Here is a 19,442-nt window from a genome sequence, read left to right as displayed (position 1 = left end):
CAGTAAATGTTAAAGAAAATAAGGAGGTTGGCTTTTGCTGCCCAACTCCCCAAGGGACTGAGTCCACTAAGTCCATGATTGGTCAGAAAGGAATGGCGGTAGGATGCACTGAAAGCAAGGCAGATCTTTATTTTTCTGTTGCAACAGAGTTCCCTCCCCTCCTTGCAAGGAGGCAAGAGAGAGCTAGAACAATGGTGCGCAAGCCCCTATAAAGACTTTGAAAACTGCCCACCCTGTAGCCCAAGACCACCCCAGAAACATCATACATACATTGCAGAAGGTGGTCTCCAGCAGAAATTTGAGTGCGTTGCTTCTCTCCCATCTACCAGAATACCTGATAACGCCTTACTGATTGCATTTTCTGGTTAGCCTAGCCATTCCTTTGAGATGGTAAATACTTTAGTTCCTGAATCTCCTTTTTACAAATTTACACCTTATTGATAGTCTGCTCAGTTTAGCAGAAACTTGCCAGACTGGATTTGCAGGGAGGATTTGCAAGTGAAAAGACAATTGGAAAGTTTCTCCCATCCTCCTGCTGCAGAGAAATATTTGAGGTCCTTTGGGGAGAGTCAAAATGGTTTCAGGATTGCTCTTGTACTATTTTAGACATGTGGTTTATATGCTTATCTATGTGTGTTTACCTTGTGCATTTATGAACATTTATTCTATATATGCACCTGCCTGTTCTGCCTTCTTCCGGTTCAAAAGGGCCCATGCATTGGCGATCACACATCAACTGAATCGCACACCTAATCTAGTTCCTGCCTGTATATCAGAAATTGAATCACTTCTCTGCTCTTTCACATGCCTCTAGTATCTGTGTTATATCCAATCAACAACCGTTTCATTTTTATTGTCTACAAAATAGGAAAGACACACTCATATTTTCAGCAAAATAACACAAAATTGACTTTATTCATTTTTTAAAAATGATTTTTATTGAAAATTTTCAAATATACATTTTCATCATTAAATATGTGATAAGAATTTTGAGGTCTTAGATATATGTTAAATGTTCATAAGTGTACCAACCAAGCATGTACATAGATCAGCACAGGAAGACCAACCTGAAACCATTTTGATTCCCAAACTGAGCAAATGTTTTCTCAGCAAGGTCAAAGGAAAATGGAAAAGCCTCCCCATTGTCTTTTCCTTCACAAATCCTGTCTTAAGGGCACATTTAAGATATGAATAGGGTGTGAGGCTGTGACCTGGCTCAGGAACTAAGTATGTAACATTACAAAAGACTGGCCAGGCTCCCCAGGCAATCCAATCAAGTGACCATTAAACATGTAACCTGGCAGACAGGAGGTAAACAAACCACTCAGATTTCTGCTGTAAACCGCCCTTTCTGTGATATAGGTATGATGGATCTGAGGGGGTGGTCTTGAGTTACACCCCTTCTGTGATGTGTGTATGATGTATGGAGGGGTGGTCTTGAGCTCCAGGGAAGGGAATTAAAAACATCTATATAAGGCCTTGCACGACATTGTTCTGGGTTCCTCCTCCTTCCTGCGTGTGGTGAGCAAGGACCCTGTTGCAACAGATCAATAAAGATCAGGCTTACTAGCTGCTTTGCTTCTCAATATTCTCTGGTTGGCCTGGTATTTTCTCCTACCAATAGGGAACCCGCGTAAGGACTCTATATGGGCTCTTGGATACCCCATAAGGGGAAAAGGGCAGATTTTTGTTTACAACAAATAACCACCATTTTAATCTTGCATTCATTGACTTCCCTCCTTCCTCTTCCATGGTTCTTTAAATTTTCCAAGATCTGCATACTCTAAAAGGGAAAATAAATCCATTTAATTTTGTCCCGTCCCCCCAATTATATCTGAAGGGGAAAAAATCCATTTAATTTAGCCCCCCCCCCCCGTTATATCTGACTACTGTTGAATTTACCTTAATGTTTTCACTTGCTTAGAGTTATTTTCCAAATATTCCATTAAGTTTTTTCACTCTTCTTTATAAACTTGACCTTCTTGCTCTCGTAGGCCTGTTAACTCTGCATATTCTATCATTTTGAGCTGCCATTTCTCTTTCTTAAGAGCTTCTCTCACCTTCTAGTTTTGGGCTAACAAAATCCGAGCTGCTGTAATTGCATACATAAATACGTTTTTCTGGCTCCCGGGTACCTGTCTGCACCATTCCTAAAAGAAACACTTCTGGTTTGGGGGTAAATGTTTTTCTAACTAAAACATTTTTTTCCATCTCATTATGCAGTAATACCTCCACGAACGTACACCTTGTCTAGCATCCATTCCGACAAACATCCGCAGCAAACCCTAAAGTACCGAAAAGGGTTACTTCCGGGTTTGCCGCTCGCGCATGCGCAGAAGCGCTAAATCACACATGCGCAGAAGCGCAAACTGCTCCACACGCATGCGCAGATGCAACGCTTTACCCTGTGTCCATTTTGGCTAGCGGCCAGGGCTTCAGAACGGATCCCGGCCGCAAAATGAGGTACGACTGTATATAATTTCCCAATATTCCTTAACTTATCTGCATGCCCACCACATATGTAGAAATGTTCCTCCCACTTCTCTGCATTTCCAATACATATCAGATTTAGATTTATACATCTTAGCTAATCTGCTTGGAGTTATATACCATCTCTGTATCATTTTCACATGGTTTTCTTTTAGTGTGTAGCACGCAGTAAATTTCAAATCTTTCTTCCATAGTTTCTCCCAGTGGTCAAATTCAATATTATGCCCTATATCTCTTGCCCAGTGAATCATTGATTATTTTACCAGCTCTTCTTTTGTTTCCCGCTCCAATAACAGCTTATACATTTTGGATAATATTTTTTCATTATTTTCTAATAGGATTCTCTCAAATTCTGAGCTTTGGTCCAAAAAATTTTTTAAAAAAATTTATCTTGAACCATTCATTTAATTGATAACACTGGGGAACATTTTTTTTTTTTTGTTGTATTGACACCTGCAGTTGTTCTGACCTAATTTTGATGTGCTGATTTCATATCAGAAGTTGGTTTTGTTCTGTACGCTCTAGGGTTTTTTGCAATTCATGTTTTCACTTTTCACCATAATCTTTGTTTTTCACAATGCAAGAATTCAATATTTTATTAAACACAGCCAAAGTAGTACAATCTGAGTATAAATGTAAGTGACTTGTATAACATTGAACATGACATGTATAGCATTTAAAATGACGTGTATATCTATGTACAGTTGGAGGTATGCAAAAAAATGTACTCCATTAGGATACACAGTATACTGGGGAACAATTTTTTCCCATTTTCTTTTGCATGAGCTTTTTCAACTGTTCTTATACGTTCTTTCAATGCTGATTTCAAACCTGAAATTGATTTTTGTGTACATGCTATAGTTAACTTGCAATTTTCCGACTAAAAGAATGCCTGCACACTATAAACACAGCCACAAGAGAAGCAAACTTCCCATCTTGGCAGCACTGGGCACCCCATGGGAAACACTGGGTTGGCTATCCTGTGAGGTGGTGCCTAGAGAAATGTGGCTTCTTGCAAATACAGCTGAGGCCTGCTGCCAGAGAAGAGGGCCTGGGGAAGGCAGGAAAATGTTGTCTTGATGCAACCACTGGAACGTTCAACTGTCAAAACGCAACAAAGCTGGGGAGAATTGCAGGCTCCCTTTTCAGGCGTGCTCCGTCGGGCCTGCTCCATGCCCGTTGATGTGAGGGTGAGAAGGAGTGGACCCCTGAGGGGCCGGAATGCTCTCCTCCATCATGGCAGCCGCCAGAGGCATGGCTAGGCCTTCTGGGGAGGACATGGTCAGCTCCTGTCTCCAATATGCTTCACACAGCGGGAGGTCGTTGGTGTCACACAGACTGTAGCTTTCCCCGAATGAGATGCCCGTTAAGGAGAAAAGGACAGTGGAAAGCCACAAGAGGGAAAGAGAGAGAGAGAGAGATACAGGAGAGAGAGAAGATGAGAAAAGCAAGACAGAGGCAACGGTGTTAAGAAAATAGCAAAAAAATGGGAAAAAAGAAGCAACAACTAAGGTTAAGAACGTAAGAGCCCTCCAAGATCAGGCCAAAGGCTCATTTAGTCCAGCATCCAGTTCTCACAGTGGCCAATCAGATGCTAGTTATGGGAAGCCCAAAAGCAGAAAGCAAGTGCAATAGCACTCTCCTTACTGGTAACAACAGCTAGTATTCAGGTTATACCGCATCCCCTCCAAGGTTTTGGAAAGGGAGTCTTTCCCAGCTCTGACTGAAAATACCAGGGATTGAACCCAGAACCATCCTCATACAGAGGATGTGCTCTGCCATTGAGCTATTGTTCTTCACCTAAAAACAAAGCAACACTTCAGTCTTCATGATACTGAACGGCAACATAGGAAGCTACCTCATCCCGAATCACAACACTGGTTCATTGATCCCAGTATTGTGTACAGCATTTTAGATACGGAGTCTCTGATAGCCCTGCCTAGAGATGTCGGGGACTTAACCTGGGGCCTTCTGCATGCAAAGAAGATGCTATACCCCCCCCTTTTTTAAAAGATGCTGCAGGTGTGTAACCATTTATCTTGGTCCTTCTTGCTTGTGGAAATCCTGCTCTGAAGCAAACAAGAGGAGCAAAAGAAAATAAAGCAGTGGAAGAGTTTTGGAAGGAGAGTAACAAGCTTTGCATAAGACAAGCAGGGGGAAGGAGGTTTTCAAAAACAAGCTGTGGGTTCGCTTAAAAAAATAATGTAGTTATCAGCTGAAATGACAATTATATTTCCCCACACACACTGCTGTTTTATTTACAATAAAGCTTGCAGCAAATATTTTTAATGGGATATATGTGTGTGTATAATAATAATAATATAATAATAATAATAATAATATAATGATAATATAATGGCATAACAAAAGAATCCTTAAAATATTGCTTTGTTTTGATGCATCTTAACATTCTGGAACTGGAAACTCATGGTCCAGTCATCACAGACAGAAGAAAAAAATGCTTATTATGTCCAATCCTATGTATCTTTACTCAGAAGCAAGCCCCACTCTATTCAGTTGTGGTCCCTTTCAGCTAAGGGTGCGTATGATTGCATCCTAAACCCCAAAGTTCCATAACTTCCTGACTGCAGCCCTTTAGATGTTGTTGTTTGACTACACCATGCTCGTACCATGCATCAGATACCACTTTAAACAATCATGGCTACTCCTGAAGAATTTTGGGAGCTGTAGTTAAGAGTGCTAAGTACTATTGGGAGGCCCTTGTTCGCTTCACAGACCTACAATTCCCAGAGTGGCTTAACAATCAATCCCTCTTCACAGGGAACTCTGGGAATTAATTGTAACCCTGTAATCTCTGCACCATTCGAAAACTACAGCTCCCCTAATTATTTGGTGGAATCCATAACTGTGGATTGTATGAATGTGGCCATAACTGTGGATTGTATGAATGTGGCCTAAAGCTGCCATCTTCATTTATTATTTATTTCATAAAATTTATACACCACTTGATTGTAAAAAAGCTTCAAAGCAGTTTAATCCCACTTAGATAGGAACAAACCCCAATGAATTCAAGAGGACTTACTTCTGACTAGACATGGTTAGGATTGCAGTTTACACTGACTAATGATTAGGGTACTCTGGGCAGTTCAAGATCTAATACCTGTTCCTGTTTGCAAGTCATTTAGGTGACAAGATCACAATGCCAATGAGGGGGCAGGAGAGAAGCTTACCTCCACATCTCTGTGGAGAAAGGCCTAGTTACATGGTGTGCTTGCCCTCCAAAATGGCCACATCTCACGTCAAACATGAAATACTGAATAAAACGGCTTTGGGGCCCGGATTCTTTGGGTCCTGAGAATTTAGGGATGTTTTTTAAAACAAGGACAGTTGTTATTTTCACAAACATCCTGCCCCACCCTACCCCCACCCCATGTCAGAAACAGGAAATTGTTGTGGTTACTATAGGGCAACCGTCCATGGCTTCATTTGTACCTGGAAGAGTAATATTCTTCCTCCAGCTCATAGAGGTCTATCGAGATCTCATCACGCAGGGCAATAAGCTTCTTGTCGCATTCCTCCTGAAGGCTGCGCAACTGCTGGTTCCGCTGGTTGATGGCTTCGTTGACGGAAGGGAAGTCATTGAGGATCAGGAACTGTTTTAGGTCAGAGACAAGCTTCATAAGAGACTCACCAGCCCGAACCTAGCAGAGAAATAAATTCAAATTATTTATTTTATACTTTTCTTTTCTTTTATATCATAAAAAGAAAAAGTGTCAAAGCGGTTTACAAAAAGAATAAAACAATGAAATCATAAGAAAAAAGAAAAATACCACACTACTATTTAAAACAGGGGTAGGCAACCTAAGACCCGTGGGCCGGATGCGGCCCAATTGCCTTCTAAACACGGCCAGCGGACGGTCCGGGAATCAGCGTGTTTTTACATGAGTAGAATGTGTCCTTTTATTTAAAATGAATCTCTGGGTTATTTGTGGAGCATAGGAATTCGTTCATCCCGCCCCCCCAAATATAGTCCAGCCCACCACATGGTCTGAGGGACGGTGGACCAGCCCATGGCTGAAAAAGGTTGATGACCCCTGATTTAAAACATTCAATGAATAATTAAAGTCAGTGACAAGCTGGAAACCAAATTAAGATGTGTCTGCCTTCTACATGTCTGGACAGGCTTAGCCAAACAAAAATGTTTTGGGCAGATACCTTGGAGTACAGTGAGGGCACCTGCCTGATGTCAATGGACAGGGAGTTCCAAAGCATCAGTGCTGCCACCCTAAAATATTAATTTCTTACAAGTCCAGAACAAGTATTACAGGGCATTTGTAACAGTGCCTGCTCGACAGATCAAAACAGTCCACTGGGCATATATTTGGTAAGACTATCTTGCAGGTAAACTGTTCCCAAGCTGTTAAATGCTATATATACACTAATAATAACAGCATGAACATGGCCCAGTAGCAAATGAGCAATCCTTGCAGGTCTCTTAGCTTGGGTGTTATATGCTGCAGCATTTTGCACTAACTGCAGCTTCTGGAATGAGCACAAGGGAAGCCCATATACAGCACATTTCAGTAATCTAATCTTGACATACAGCCCCAAATTACCCTGAATGTATAACAACAACATTTTATTGCTCACTCTTCTCCAGCAGGTCCCAAGGCATATTAAAACATAATTTTTTATACTGAACAGTTAAAACAAATCACATTCAAAGGAACTGGGTGGATCCTAAAACACACACATCTCAACAAAAACAAGAAGACACACTTCTGTGAGGAGGGAATTCCACAATCGAAGAGTTGCCCCAGGGAATGAGCTGTCCTAAGCTATCAGCACCCAGAACTTCTGAGGGTGGCAGAACAACCAGAAAAGCCCCTCTGCTGATCTCAAGACCTGAGAGGGTCTGTAGGGAAGAAGGCAGCCTCTCAGGTATCTGAACACACCCTAGAACCCACCCAACATATCCTCCCATTGGATGCTTTTTACTCACAATATTTGCAGCTCTGACTTGCATCTCGTAGTTGTCCTGCTCACCTTGGGTTGCCCGAGAAACTTGGGTTTCTTCCTCAATCTACAGCAAATGTTAGAAACAAAGCTTTTTACACTGGGTTCAACATCTTTCTTCCACTGTTCTGCAGAGAAAAACAGCCCTCTCACTATCCTCCATGAGATTTTATTGCATTCCCACTGCCAGAGGTTCCAAACACTTCAGGCAAAAGCAGGCATGGGGAACATGTGACCCTTTAGATGCTGCTGGACTACAGCTCCCATCATCCCTGACTGCTGACTATGCTGCATGGGGCTGATGGGAGATGGAGTCCAAAATCATCAGGAGGAGCCACTGGTTCCCCAACTCCGCCATAGAAGAAGCAACACCCCCAACTAATAAAATGGAGGCTTCTCATTCAATCCTTCTTATAGGAACATTTAGGCCTCCCTTCTATTCTATAAATTTGAAGCAGTATTATACCACTTTACACAGTCATGGCTTCCCCCAAAGAATTTTGGGAACTGTAGTTTCTTAAGGGCACTGACAGCTTTTAGGAGACCCTCTATTCACCTCACTGCGCAACAATTCTCAGAGTGGTTCAACAATCAACCCCTCTTTACAGGGAGTTCTGGTAACTGTAAGCTCTGGTAGGGGACTAAATATCTCCTAACAACTTTTGACACCCTTAACAAACTACAGCTCCCAGAATTCTTTGGTGGAAGTTATGACTGTTTAAAGTCATATCATTGGGCTTTAAATCGAATGTGAGAATGTGGCTGCAGATTTCCCCCAGCTTTGACTTAAAGCAATGATGAGGTAATATTTTTATGTTCCAATTAGGTAAGCAAAAACTTTGAATTTGGATGGAAGAAAGAATACCCATAGCATGAGGTCCCGCCACCCACCCACAAGTAATCTTCTCATACCTTTGCAGTTTTGACTATTTCTGTGAAGTTATCCATGATAGACTTGATGTCATCTTTCAGCCTCTTGTTGTAAGACTGAAGGAGGGTTTCCTTGCTCTGGGGGAGCACGCGCTGCTGCGGCATTGTGGTGGCAAGGAGAGAATCTTAGCTGCTCACCAAGAAAGGTCAGAAAGAGTTACAACTAAACAACAATTGAAAGTCAAAGCTTTATTACATATATTTCAAGACAACAGTCTTGAATGAATAAGCCATTCATTACAAGCAGTGAGTTGCAACATATCCAGACACTGGAAAGAGCTTTGTAGCACAGTAGACAATTGGTACAAAACAGTTTGGGAAACAGCCCTCCTTGACAGAGTAATAAATAAACCATGGTTGACATAATAACAATATATTTTTTATTTGGATGCCGCTCGTCTGACTGGGTTGCCCCAGCCCTTCCAGGAGCCTCCCAACAAAATAGTAAAATGATAAAGTATCAAATCCAGGGACGCGGGTGGCGCTGTGGGTAAAACCTCAGTGCCTAGGACTTGCCGATCGTATGGTCGGCGGTTCGAATCCCCGTGGTGGGGTGAGCTCCCGTCTTTCAGTCCCAGCTCCTGCCCACCTAGCAGTTCGAAAGCACCCGTAAGTGCAAGTAGATAAATGGGGACCGCTTACTAGCGGGAAGGTAAACGGCGCTTCCATGTGCTGCGCTGGTGCTGGCTCGCCAGAGCAGCTTCGTCACGCTGGCCACATGACCCGGAAGTGTCTCCGGACAGCGCCGGCCCCCGGCCTCTTAAGTGAGATGAGCGCACAACCCTAGAGTCGGACACGACTCGCCCGTACGGGCAGGGGTACCTTTACCTTTACCTTAAAGTATCAAATAGTAAAAACTTCCCTAAACAGGACTGCCTTTAGATGTCTTCTAAAAGTCAGATAGTTGTTTATTTCCATGACATCTGAAGGGAGGGCATTCCACAAGGTGGGCACCACTATTGAGAAGGCTCTCTGCCTGGTTCCCTGTAACTTCACTTCTCACAGTGAGGGAACCACCAACAGGCCCTCATTGCTTGATCTCAGCGTCTGGGCTGAAAGATGGTAGGGCAGACACTCCTTCAGGTATACAGGGCCAAAGCTGTTTAGGGCTTTAAATGTCAGCATCAACACTTTAAATTGTGCTTTGAAATGTACTGGGAGCCAATGTAGATCCTTTAAGACTGGTGTTATATGGTCCCGGTGGCTGCTCCCAGTCACCTGTCTAGCAGCCACATTCTGGATTAGTTATAGTTTCCGAGTCATCTTCAAAGGTAGTCCCACGTAGAGCGCATTGCAGTAGTCCATGTGGGAGATAACCAGTGCATGCACCACTCTAGTGAGACAATCTGCAAACAGGTAGGGTCTCAGCCGGCATACCAGATGGAGCTGGTAGACAGCTGTCCTGGACACAGAACTGACCTGTGCCTCTATAGACAGCTATGAGTCCAAAATGACTCCCAGGCTGCGCACCTGGTCCTTCAGGGGCACAGTTACCCCATTCAAGGGAGTCCCCTACACCTATGTGTTCCCTGCCCCCCCCCAAGAACAGTACTTCTGTCTTGTTGGGATTCAACCACAATCCATTAACCTCCATCTACCCTCCAACCACCTCCAGACACTCACACAGGACTCTCACTGCCTTCACTGGTTCCGATTTAAAGGAGAGGTAGAGCTGGGTATCATCTGCACACTGGTGAACACCCAGCCAAAACCTTCTGATGATCTCTCCCGGCTATCTCATATAGATGTAGAAAAGCATGGGGGAGAGGACAGAGCCCTGAGGCACACCACAAGTGAGAGCCCAGGGGTCTGAACATTCATACCCCAACACCATTTTCTGGACACAGCCCAGGAGGAAGGAGCAGGACCACTTTATAACAGTGCCCCCTGCTCTAGATGGCCCAAAAGGATATCAATGCTTCTGGGGGAAAAACTCAATTTGCAACAGATCCCAACAGTTTCTCCATCAACTGCACATCTCCATGACCCACCTCAAAATGCATGCATTACAAAATACATACCCACTGGTCACATTCCAGCCTATTTTGCTTCATTAGCCTTAACCAACTTGGTGCCCTCCAGAAGTTTAGGTCTACAACTCACATCAGTCCCAACTCTGTGATAGACTTCCTCAGCATAAGGCAGCTTCCTATTTATTTAGGGCCACAAATGCTGGACTGCTACATTATTTTTTAGAGGAAAGGACTATAGCTCACCCAACCTGGGAGAGCTGTTGTTAGTCAGCACAGACAACACTGAGCTAGATGGAGTAATGGTCCGACTCAGTACATGACAGCACCTTACTCAAACCATCCCTTTTAGATCTGGAACCTTATTTCTGAAGAAGGTCCTCATTTCGTGGAGAGCTGGGAGAGTGCAACCCTGGAGAGCCACTGCCAGTCAGTGCGGGTCACATTAAGCTAGATGGACCAGCTTTCTGACTTGCTATGATGGGAATCATAAATCCCAAAACCTTAGAAGCCAACAAGACGGAGAAAGGCTGATCTGAACTCGCCCAGCGCTCAACAAACGAGACTAAGGGGTGCATCACCCCCTGTTTAAGAAGCCTTCCACCCGCAACCGTACTGCAATACTGCGCGCACCAATTCAGAAAAGTTTCAGCCTTTCTCCCGCCGGAGTAGTAAACACACCTGTAACTGAAAGCACAAGAATGCATTTGAAAAGTGAGAGAAGTCCTGCTCTGCAGTCACAAAAGAAGTCTAAATAAAGAGATCGATTATCTAACAAATAAATATTAGTATCTCAGTATCTTACTCAATACATGTAATCCTCTTACAGACAGGCGGCCATTTTTCCTTTTTCTCTTGCGAACGGTTCCTCCTTCACTGGCTACGTCCAGCCCATGGGGCGGGGAAAACGTTTCCTCCTCCTCCTTCCGAAGCTCCTCCAACATCCCATAATCCTTCGCCTCCTCCTCACAGGGTCTATCAATAGAGCGCCGAGCCGTTCACAAAGGGCCTTGGGCTAGTTCCGCCTTCCTCTCCAGCCCAGGTAAGTGACCAGCACACGAGCCACGCGTAGTGTGCTTTTGCGATTCCTCCAAGAGAAGTGCACGCGTTGAGGTGAACCACACGGGTTGCAGCGCCTTCTTTGCACGCCCTGCGATCCCGGTTTAGGGGAACGCGTGCCAACCCCTAAAAAGCCTTAAGGGGGTGGATCTCCGCCAACTGCTCACTGGCCAGCCCTACACAGGATGGGAGATCTCGAATAGAGTCGGTTTGCCTTACGCCTACACATGAAATGATCTCTCCTTCCCGTGAGCGGCCAGCATGTGTTGGTTCGCACGTGGCGTTAGACGAGCGTACAACCTCTGTACATAAGTTGTTTAGCCGCACGCTCCTACAGCTATTCATATTTTCTTGTTTGGGAAACTGTGTACACAGTAGTTGATCAGTGCACTCTACACGCAAGCGCTTGTGCGTGTGTAGAAACAGCTCTCTTTAATGTGTAACCCTGCACACGTGTTTGCTGGAAAGTAAAATTTAGCTGGCCGATGTGACACGTGGGGGCTGTTCACCCGTTCTGTTAAACAGATGTACAATTTGGGGGTGCCCATGTGTACAAATTAGTTAGGTCTGCTCTTGAACAACCATTCACATGTGATATTAAGGAGTGTACAATCTGTACAATCTGTATACAATAGCTTTACAAGCCAACAGATGTACACCTTTTATTTTCCTGACTTGTAAATATCAATCCATGAGTCTCCTTCAATTTACTCATGTCACTGAATAATTTCTCTCTCTCATTAAGCAGGATGAAAAGCGAGTATGCAAACGTGGCCCCATGAGTTTTGTCCACTTTGGGTCGACGTAGCAGAAGCAGCCTCACACAGCATTCTGGGTAGAAGTTTCGAAGGAAGGATGATCGGAATGAACAAGACATCTTTGACTTAGAGGCACATTCCCCCTGCGAGACCATCCTACGATTTTATTTTAATTTTTGGTTTATTTACTTTTAACTTTTACCTTCACGAGACTTTGATCCCACAATGGCCAGTTTAGTCAACAAAGACTCTTACCTGCAGAAATTGGCCAAGAAAATTTGCACCCAGGAAGCCCCCGAGCCACGAAAAAGGAAATTTGGTACAATTATCTGATGCTGTCATTTACTTCTCTAGATCAGGGTTTTTTGTAGTAGTGCAGCCTCCTTGGTTATTGTAATTATTTTCATTTATTTATTTCACAGGATTTATATACTGCTTGTGATGAAACCTCAAAGTGGTAGTACTTAATGTTTTCCCTTATTTTAACCATAGCTCATTTTAGATTATAATCTGCTCAGGAAAGGGTCCTGATGCCACAATGGAATGACAGTAGTGTGTTTTGAAAATGCAACTTGGAAAAATTCAGCTGTCTTGTCTTGGTGCTTCCTGAAGACCTCCAGAAGTTGCTGGACTACAACTCCCATCATTCCTGATCAGCCATACTGGCTAAGGTTGATGGGAGTTGGAGTCCAGTAACATCCGGAGGGCGTTCTAACATGTTTATTCTTAGGCATTTACAGTGGACGCTCGGGTTGTGAATGTGATCTGTGCGGGATGCACGTTCACAACCCACAGTGGTGCGTCTGCGCACGCACGGGATTTGGCGCTTCTGCGCATGCGCGACCACCGAAACCCGGAAGTAACCCATTCTGATACTTCCTGGTTTCGGCGATCCGTAACCCGAAAAAACACAACCTGAAGCGGCTGTAACCTGAGGTATGACTGTATTCCTTGCAGAAATGTTTGCGCAGCATCTTGTCAACGAGATTGCAAAATATTTTCCTCTCTTTGTTTAATTAAGTTTTGTGTCTCTGCCTTCTGCCTTCAAACATTCCCAGGAACTGGACTGGGAGACGATAGCACCCAGCCAAAGAAGAAGAGGAAGAAGAAACAGAAGAAGCAAGGCAAGATAGTGGGCACCTCTCTGGGCAAGCAGACAGCACCTGGGGGCAGCCAAGCATCACCAGCCAAGCCAACAAATGCCAGTATTCAGAAATCTGGCCCAGTTATCCATGCTGCACCCAGTTCCAGTGGATCTCAGAATACTGGGGGGAAAGGGGACAGAAGCCAAAACGATGTTGCAGGTGAGAGTGTTTCTACAGCCAGTCAGTTAAGCTACTGGGCTGGTTTCTCACATAACTCTAAGCAATAGTTTAGTAACCCATATTTTAGCATTATGTGTGAACCAGGCCACTGAGTTTAGCTGAGTTGAGTTTAGCAGCAATTTGGGTTGGGACACAGGTCATGTGCTTTCTCCTGTTTCCCCTTACAGGTGGTGACAAGAGCACAGCCGGCTCATTTTCAGCCATGAATCTCTTGCGGCAGAGACTGCATGAGAAGATCCAAGAAATCTCTGGCCAGGTAAGATCAGCACCCTCCTTTAAAATGTTGTCAAGATGTGGAGAAAGCCTGGAGAATCGAAAGCCAATTTTAGCCTGTGGGCATATGCCAGCTTAATTTGGGAGCAAGCCTTGTTTAGGGCAGTGGAACTTGCTCCTGATTAAACACACACAGAATTGCACTGTTAGATGTGTGGTGGAAATATTCCCACGCCTCTAGTATTCTGGTTCCAGTTGATATCATACTGGCTTCTGTTCTACCTTGATTTGAACTAAAACAGTTCACCCATCTTTGGAGGCCAGATTTTGGAGGATGTGATGGGGGGTGGTTGATGTATAATAGGGGTGGGGATGTTGAACAGCCAGCTCCCATCAGCCCCAGCCAGCGTTGCCAGTGGTCAGGGATGGTTAGAAACATCTGAAGGGCTACAGTTGAATATATAAATATAACACACTCTTCAGTCAGGCCTGTTTGTACTTTGTGATTCTGTTCAAACATAGCATGGGTGAGAAATATTTGGGTGAAAAAAAATCAGCTTTTTAATAATCTTAACTTTACTGCTTTCACTCTAAAAAGCAAGTTTATAGATCACATGGCTGAAAATATAAGCTTATAGCAATGCATTCTAAGCTTCCAGTGTCCGATGCACCTTACCCCTCCCCATGAGAAAGATAGGCAGTGATCCTATGATAAGCATGAGCCTAAGTGAGCATATGAAGAACCTTTCTGTTGGTTCAAGGAGAGAGAGAGAAAGGTACAGTGGTGCCTCGCAAGACGAAATTAATCCGTTCCGCGAGTCTCTTCGTCTTGCGTTTTTTTCGTCTTGCGAAGCACGGCTATTAGCGGCTTAGTGGCTATTAACGGCTTAGCGGCTTTATGAAAAAGGAAACAAACTCGCAAGACGTTTCATCTTGCGAAGCAAGCCCATAGGGAAATTCGTCTTGCGGAACAACTCAAAAAACGGAAAACTCTTTCGTCTTGTGCGTTTTTTGTCTTGCGAGGCATTCGTCTTGCGAGGTACCACTGTATATAAAAATGAGAATTCCTGGATACCACGATCCAAGTTTGGGGCAAGTACCATATTTTTCGCCCTATAGGACGCACTTTTTCCCCTCCAAAAATGAAGGGGAAATGTGTGTGCGTCCTATGGGGTGAATGCAGGCTTTCGCTGAAGCCTGGAGAGCGAGAGGGGTCAGTGCGCACCGACCCCTCTCGCTCTCCAGGCTTCAGGAGAGCCCCAGCGCCAGCCCCACAAGGTCGGGGGACAGAGGGAGGCGGAACGCCGCCATCCCGCTGTCTCCCAAAGTGGTTTGGAGGCTGACGGCGGGGAGACCCCGCCGCCAGCCCCACAAGCTCCGGGGACAGTGGGGAGGCGCAGCGCGTCTCCCCGCTGTCCTCGGACCTGATCTGAAGGCGGGCAGCGGGGAGAAGAGCGCTTCTCCCCGCTGCCGGCCTCGCAAGCTCCGGGGACAGCTGGGACGCGCAGCGCATCTCCCCGCTGTCCCCGGACCTGATCTGAAGGCGGGCGGCGGGGAGAAGAGCGCTTCTCCCCGCTGCCTGCCCCGCAAGTTCCGGGGACAGCTGGGAGGCGCAGCGCGTCTCCCCGCTGTCCCCGGACCTGATCTGAAGACGGGCTGCGGGGAGAAGAGAGCTTCTCCCCGCTGCCGGCCTCACAAGCGCCTGGGGGGGAAATAATTTTTTTTCCTTTATTTCCCCCCCAAAAAAACTTGATGCGTCCTATGGGCCGGTGCGTCCTATGGGGCGAAAAATACGGTACTCTTTGGCAAGAGAACACCAGCAGAGATTTGAAATAGCAAAATACAGAACAAAGTAAAGTATGGAAATAAAGGTTTTTAGCCTTTTAAAATATGGCACTTAAAGTAAGTCCCAAAGTTTCCCTCTTTCAGTAGCTTTGAAAAAGAACACATTTGGCAAATTAAAAAGTTTACTTACAACCTCTCCAAATGACACATTCATGTGCTTTTCCATACAGCATCCAGAAAAAGCTGCACAGGCAGTAAAATGTGGCTTAATTACAGTGGTGCAAGTTCCTAAATCATTGGTATAGGAAGAGTGACTTGTGAAAGCTGAGCAACCACCATATCGTCTTACACCTGAGCTGCTCATGTAAACTGGGAGAGAACAAAGCCTTGATTATCCAGTCTCTCCCAAAGTGAGCTAAGCACATTGATTGTATGAGGCTAGTTATCCCACAATTCCAATAACATTTGCAGTATTTAGGTTTTTTCTGTAAACGTGTAATATATAGATAGTGTGTGTGTGTGTGTGTGTGTGTGTGTGTGTGTGTGTATGTGTGTGTGTGTGTGAGATGAAACAGAGATTGATCCAACACTGTTTAGTTAATAAATAGTGACAATTCTAAGAGTACTCAGGATGGAAAAAATTTAAGAGATGTGACATATACAAATTATCCCTTTAAAATTACTATTATTATTATTATTATTATTATTATTATTATTAGCTACAGAGAAATTAGCAGAGCGGTTCTATAATACTGTCTTCAAAGTATGTCCCACTGAGTTCAATGGGGCCTACTCTTGGGTAAGTAGGTTCAGAATTGTAACCTAAATTTTGTTTTCCAGATTAAGTCCACAAGGTATCAGGGTCTTGAGTGTACATCCTCCTGCTATTAAGATGGATTTTATGGTTGTTTTGTAGAGGTTGAAGCAGTTTCCATTTTGGGGGTCAATAGTGATTTATAAATCATGCATAAAAGTATTTTGTCCCCCCACCCAATATTCTGATTGTGGCATCCAGTAATGTATAATTACATTGTTAGTCTTCCAGCTGAAATTCTCTTGAAGGAAATAATCCTTGCTGGCTTTCCTGCTTTTAAATGTAATGGTAAAGGTAATACAGTGACCAGATTTACAATGATATATATGTTAGTGCTCTTTTCTAGGCACTGTCTTTTTAGCTTAAAAAGTTCACGTTCCTCTTTTGAACGATTCCTCTTTCTTTTCAACTTGCTGTTTCTTAACAGGGAAACAGCAAAGAGTTGTCCCCAGCAGTGTTGGAGAAGAGGCAACGAAGGAAATACGAGAAGGAGAGAAAGAAACGCCGTAGAAAAGAGTTGAGGATGAAAGAAAAAACAGAGAAGAAGGAGGCAGAGGAGGCTTCATCAGCCATTTCAGAGCCCCAGGCCCCAAAGAATGACACCAAGGTTGAGATCGTCTTCAATAAGGTTGAAGTCCATGAGGAAGGGCTTAGCAAAGCAGAAAAGAGGAAGGCGCTGAAAGGCAACATTACTCCACTGACAGGGAAGAATTACAAGCAACTCCTGAGCAGATTGGAATCTCGGAAGAGTAAGCTGGAAGATCTGAAAGACAAGGATGAGGGGAAAGCCAAGGAGCTGGAGGTGAAGATGAAGTGGACAAATGTCCTGTACAAGGCAGAAGGGGTCAAAATCCGTGATGACGAGGACCGGCTGAAGGCGGCCCTGAAGCGGAAGGAGAAGCGCAAGGCCCAGCGCCAGAGGCAGTGGGAGAAGCGGACTGAAAATGTAGTGAACAAAATGCAGCAGCGGCAAGACAAGCGCCGCAAGAACCTCCAGAAGAGAAAGATGGCCAAGGTGGAGAAGAAGAAAGCCAAGGCTCGCAAAAAGGGTCGCATCCTGCCCGAGGACCTGAGCAAAGCCAAAATTAAATGAATCAGGCTAGTGGACCATTGGAACCCACTCCAAGGCAGGTGCTCACAGGGCTCATTAATAAAAGCTATTTTGTAGTGCAACATCTGAAATTCTTTATATCTAAATCTCCTTGCTTGTGAGATGACTTGGAGTCATCAGGCTGTGCAGCTAGACCAAGAAGAGGGAGCGGCTACACTTGAGATGCAAAAGAGATATATTTCCACAAGACTGTTTCTGTGGTCATGCAACCCTGAGCTATACCAGTTGATCAAGTGGATCTTTTCATCCCTCTCCCTGAGTCAGGATAAGAGAACCTTCAGTCTGGGTGCTAAATGTGGCCTTCAAAACCTATCTTCCAGACCCCCTGGCACAGCTTAACACCCTCCTTGAATATTTTCTACCTTTAACTGTGCTATGTCTTTTTTTTCCCCTTGAGTAAAATGTGTATTCATTGCTCCCCTCCATTTTTGCTTTTGCCCTGCCCATCAACTGGCATACAGCCCCTTGAAAATATCCCAGAAGGGAACACAGCCCTAAGGCTGACAAATGTATTTTTTGTGAAGAAATTTCACAAAATCTCATCAACAGGAGCTCAGGAAGGAAGCAGATGAATTTAATATCATAACAATAATGGGATGCACAAAAGTTGAATGTTATCTTGAAAATACTAATTCCAGAAGTTAATAAACAGTACCACTTTTCCATAAACCAGTCAATTTGAGATTTATAATAGCTTTTTGTGAAATAAGTTTGTGCAGTCCTTTTGTGGTGGTTCCAGAGTTTTCAGGTATGAGGCAGTACACATAACTTCAGTTAGTAAGTTTAATACTGTTTGCAAATCCTCTGTTTTTTATTTCATTTTCATTTCAACTTTTCAATAATGTATAAGATTTATTTTTTCATCTGTAGTTAGATGTTAATCTGTTAAATAACCAAAATACTGTTCCAAAAGTGGCTTATTTTAGAACAGACCCCAAAAGTGGGCATAAGATCAACTTGGGAGGTGTGGTATCTTCAATATATATTTGATGAGTTTATAGTATTTAGCCTATGTAGTGTAGGAGATAACTATTTTTTATTTAAATAGGTATATATTTGAAATTTGCATTAATCCAAATTAGGTGGAAAGGAATTATGAAAGGAAAACATAAAGCTGAAGGAGTGTCTTTTATTCACAATTGGCAAACACTGATTTAAATCTCTGTTACTTAAAGGATGGGGTAAACCCTTTTATAAATAAAAATCCCACTTTTATAGGGGATAGAGCAGCTCCCCTATGAGGAAAGGTTGCAGCATTTGGGACTTCTTAGTCAAGAGAAAAAGTGAGTAAGAGGAGACATTACTGAAGTATATAAAATTGTGCATGGAGGTAAAAATGTGGGCAAAGAATATTTCTCAGTCTCATAACACTAGGAAGTCATGGACATGAAGTTGAATGCTCGTGTTATAGGAAAAAACTGCTCCAAGCACCCATATAGAGTCCTTAAGTGGGTTCCCTATCTGTAGGAAAAAATAATAGGCCAATCAGAGAGTATTGATAAGCAAAGCAGCTAGTAAGCCTGATATTTATTAAACTGTTGCGTGCACACTTCTTCAGATATCTGAAGACATCCTTCAACTAAGTGCACATTTAAAATATGAATAGAATGCAAGCCTGTGACCTGTATTCAGGAATTCAGTAGTTATCATAATGAAAGAGTGGCCAGGATGCCCAGGTAATCAAATCAGGTAACCTGGCAGACGGGAAGAAACACCACACCCAGATTTCCACCCCTTCTCTGGTGTATTAAGGGGGTGGTCTTGGGCTACACCCCTTCTGTGATGTATGTATGATGTTTCCGGGGGTGGTCTTGGACTCCAGGGTGGGCAGTTTAAAATGTCTGTATAAGGGCTTGGGCACACTGCTAGGGTTCCCTCCCCCCCTCCTGTGGGGGGGAGCACCCTGTTACAACAGCTTTAATAAAGATCTGGCTTACTAGCTGCTTTGCTTCTCAATACAGTGGTACCTCAGGTTAAGTACTTAATTCGTTCCAGAGGTCCGTTCTTAAC

At 43.9% G+C, this 19,442-nt stretch overlaps 2 protein-coding genes and 1 long non-coding RNA gene across 8 annotated transcripts in view; 2 read left to right on the top strand and 1 right to left on the bottom strand.

Moving 5' to 3' along the window:
• The window catches only part of LOC310698484, a 219,114-nt gene extending 208,784 nt beyond the window's left edge, over nt 1-10,330 (top strand). Inside the window, exon 2 of the long non-coding RNA XR_014521555.1 lies at nt 8,856-10,330. This is a non-coding gene — a long non-coding RNA (uncharacterized lncRNA). The remainder of the gene's footprint in view (nt 1-8,855) is intronic.
• On the bottom strand, nt 3,384-11,303 carry MED22 (mediator complex subunit 22). Of its 3 annotated transcripts, none has more exons than XM_083485596.1 (5): nt 11,173-11,303; nt 8,380-8,527; nt 7,454-7,534; nt 5,944-6,152; nt 3,387-3,834 (listed from the first exon to the last, which is right to left on the bottom strand). In XM_083485596.1, exons 2-5 carry the CDS (start codon nt 8,500-8,502, stop codon nt 3,636-3,638), a joined length of 612 nt encoding a protein of 203 aa, XP_083341722.1. In that variant the 5' UTR covers nt 8,503-8,527; nt 11,173-11,303; the 3' UTR covers nt 3,387-3,635. The 3 variants fall into 3 exon arrangements, with proteins under 3 accessions (XP_083341723.1, XP_083341722.1, XP_083341724.1); XM_083485598.1 differs by having other exon boundaries at nt 3,387-3,828; XM_083485597.1 differs by lacking the exon at nt 11,173-11,303 and having other exon boundaries at nt 3,384-3,834.
• On the top strand, nt 11,293-17,494 carry SURF6 (surfeit 6). Of its 4 annotated transcripts, none has more exons than XM_083485578.1 (5): nt 11,293-11,409; nt 12,175-12,503; nt 13,243-13,488; nt 13,677-13,765; nt 16,749-17,494. In XM_083485578.1, exons 2-5 carry the CDS (start codon nt 12,410-12,412, stop codon nt 17,412-17,414), a joined length of 1,095 nt encoding a protein of 364 aa, XP_083341704.1. In that variant the 5' UTR covers nt 11,293-11,409; nt 12,175-12,409; the 3' UTR covers nt 17,415-17,494. The 4 variants fall into 4 exon arrangements, with proteins under 4 accessions (XP_083341704.1, XP_083341705.1, XP_083341706.1 ...); XM_083485579.1 differs by having other exon boundaries at nt 11,298-11,409; nt 12,172-12,503; XM_083485580.1 differs by having other exon boundaries at nt 11,409-11,480.
• Nucleotides 17,495-19,442: the final 1,948 nt, after the last annotated feature.

This window comes from Podarcis liolepis (genome assembly GCF_965112155.1).
Source record: "Podarcis liolepis genome assembly, chromosome: Z".
NCBI classification, from domain to species: domain Eukaryota; kingdom Metazoa; phylum Chordata; class Lepidosauria; order Squamata; family Lacertidae; genus Podarcis; species Podarcis liolepis.
Note: the sequence above shows the minus strand (reverse complement) of the source record. Positions and strands in the feature narration are given on the sequence as shown.

Coding starts and splice junctions, on each gene's coding strand:
- SURF6 (XM_083485578.1), top strand. CDS start 12,410: ATGGCCAGTTTAGTCAACAAAGACTCTTACCTGCAGAAATTGGCCAAG. Junction 12,504..13,242: donor GCCACGAAAAAGGAAATTTG/GTACAATTATCT, acceptor AAACATTCCCAG/GAACTGGACTGGGAGACGAT. Junction 13,766..16,748: donor TCCAAGAAATCTCTGGCCAG/GTAAGATCAGCA, acceptor GTTTCTTAACAG/GGAAACAGCAAAGAGTTGTC.
- MED22 (XM_083485596.1), bottom strand. CDS start 8,502: ATGCCGCAGCAGCGCGTGCTCCCCCAGAGCAAGGAAACCCTCCTTCAG. Junction 7,535..8,379: donor AAATAGTCAAAACTGCAAAG/GTATGAGAAGAT, acceptor CATTTGCTGTAG/ATTGAGGAAGAAACCCAAGT. Junction 3,835..5,943: donor GAAGAATATTACTCTTCCAG/GTACAAATGAAG, acceptor ATTCGGGGAAAG/CTACAGTCTGTGTGACACCA.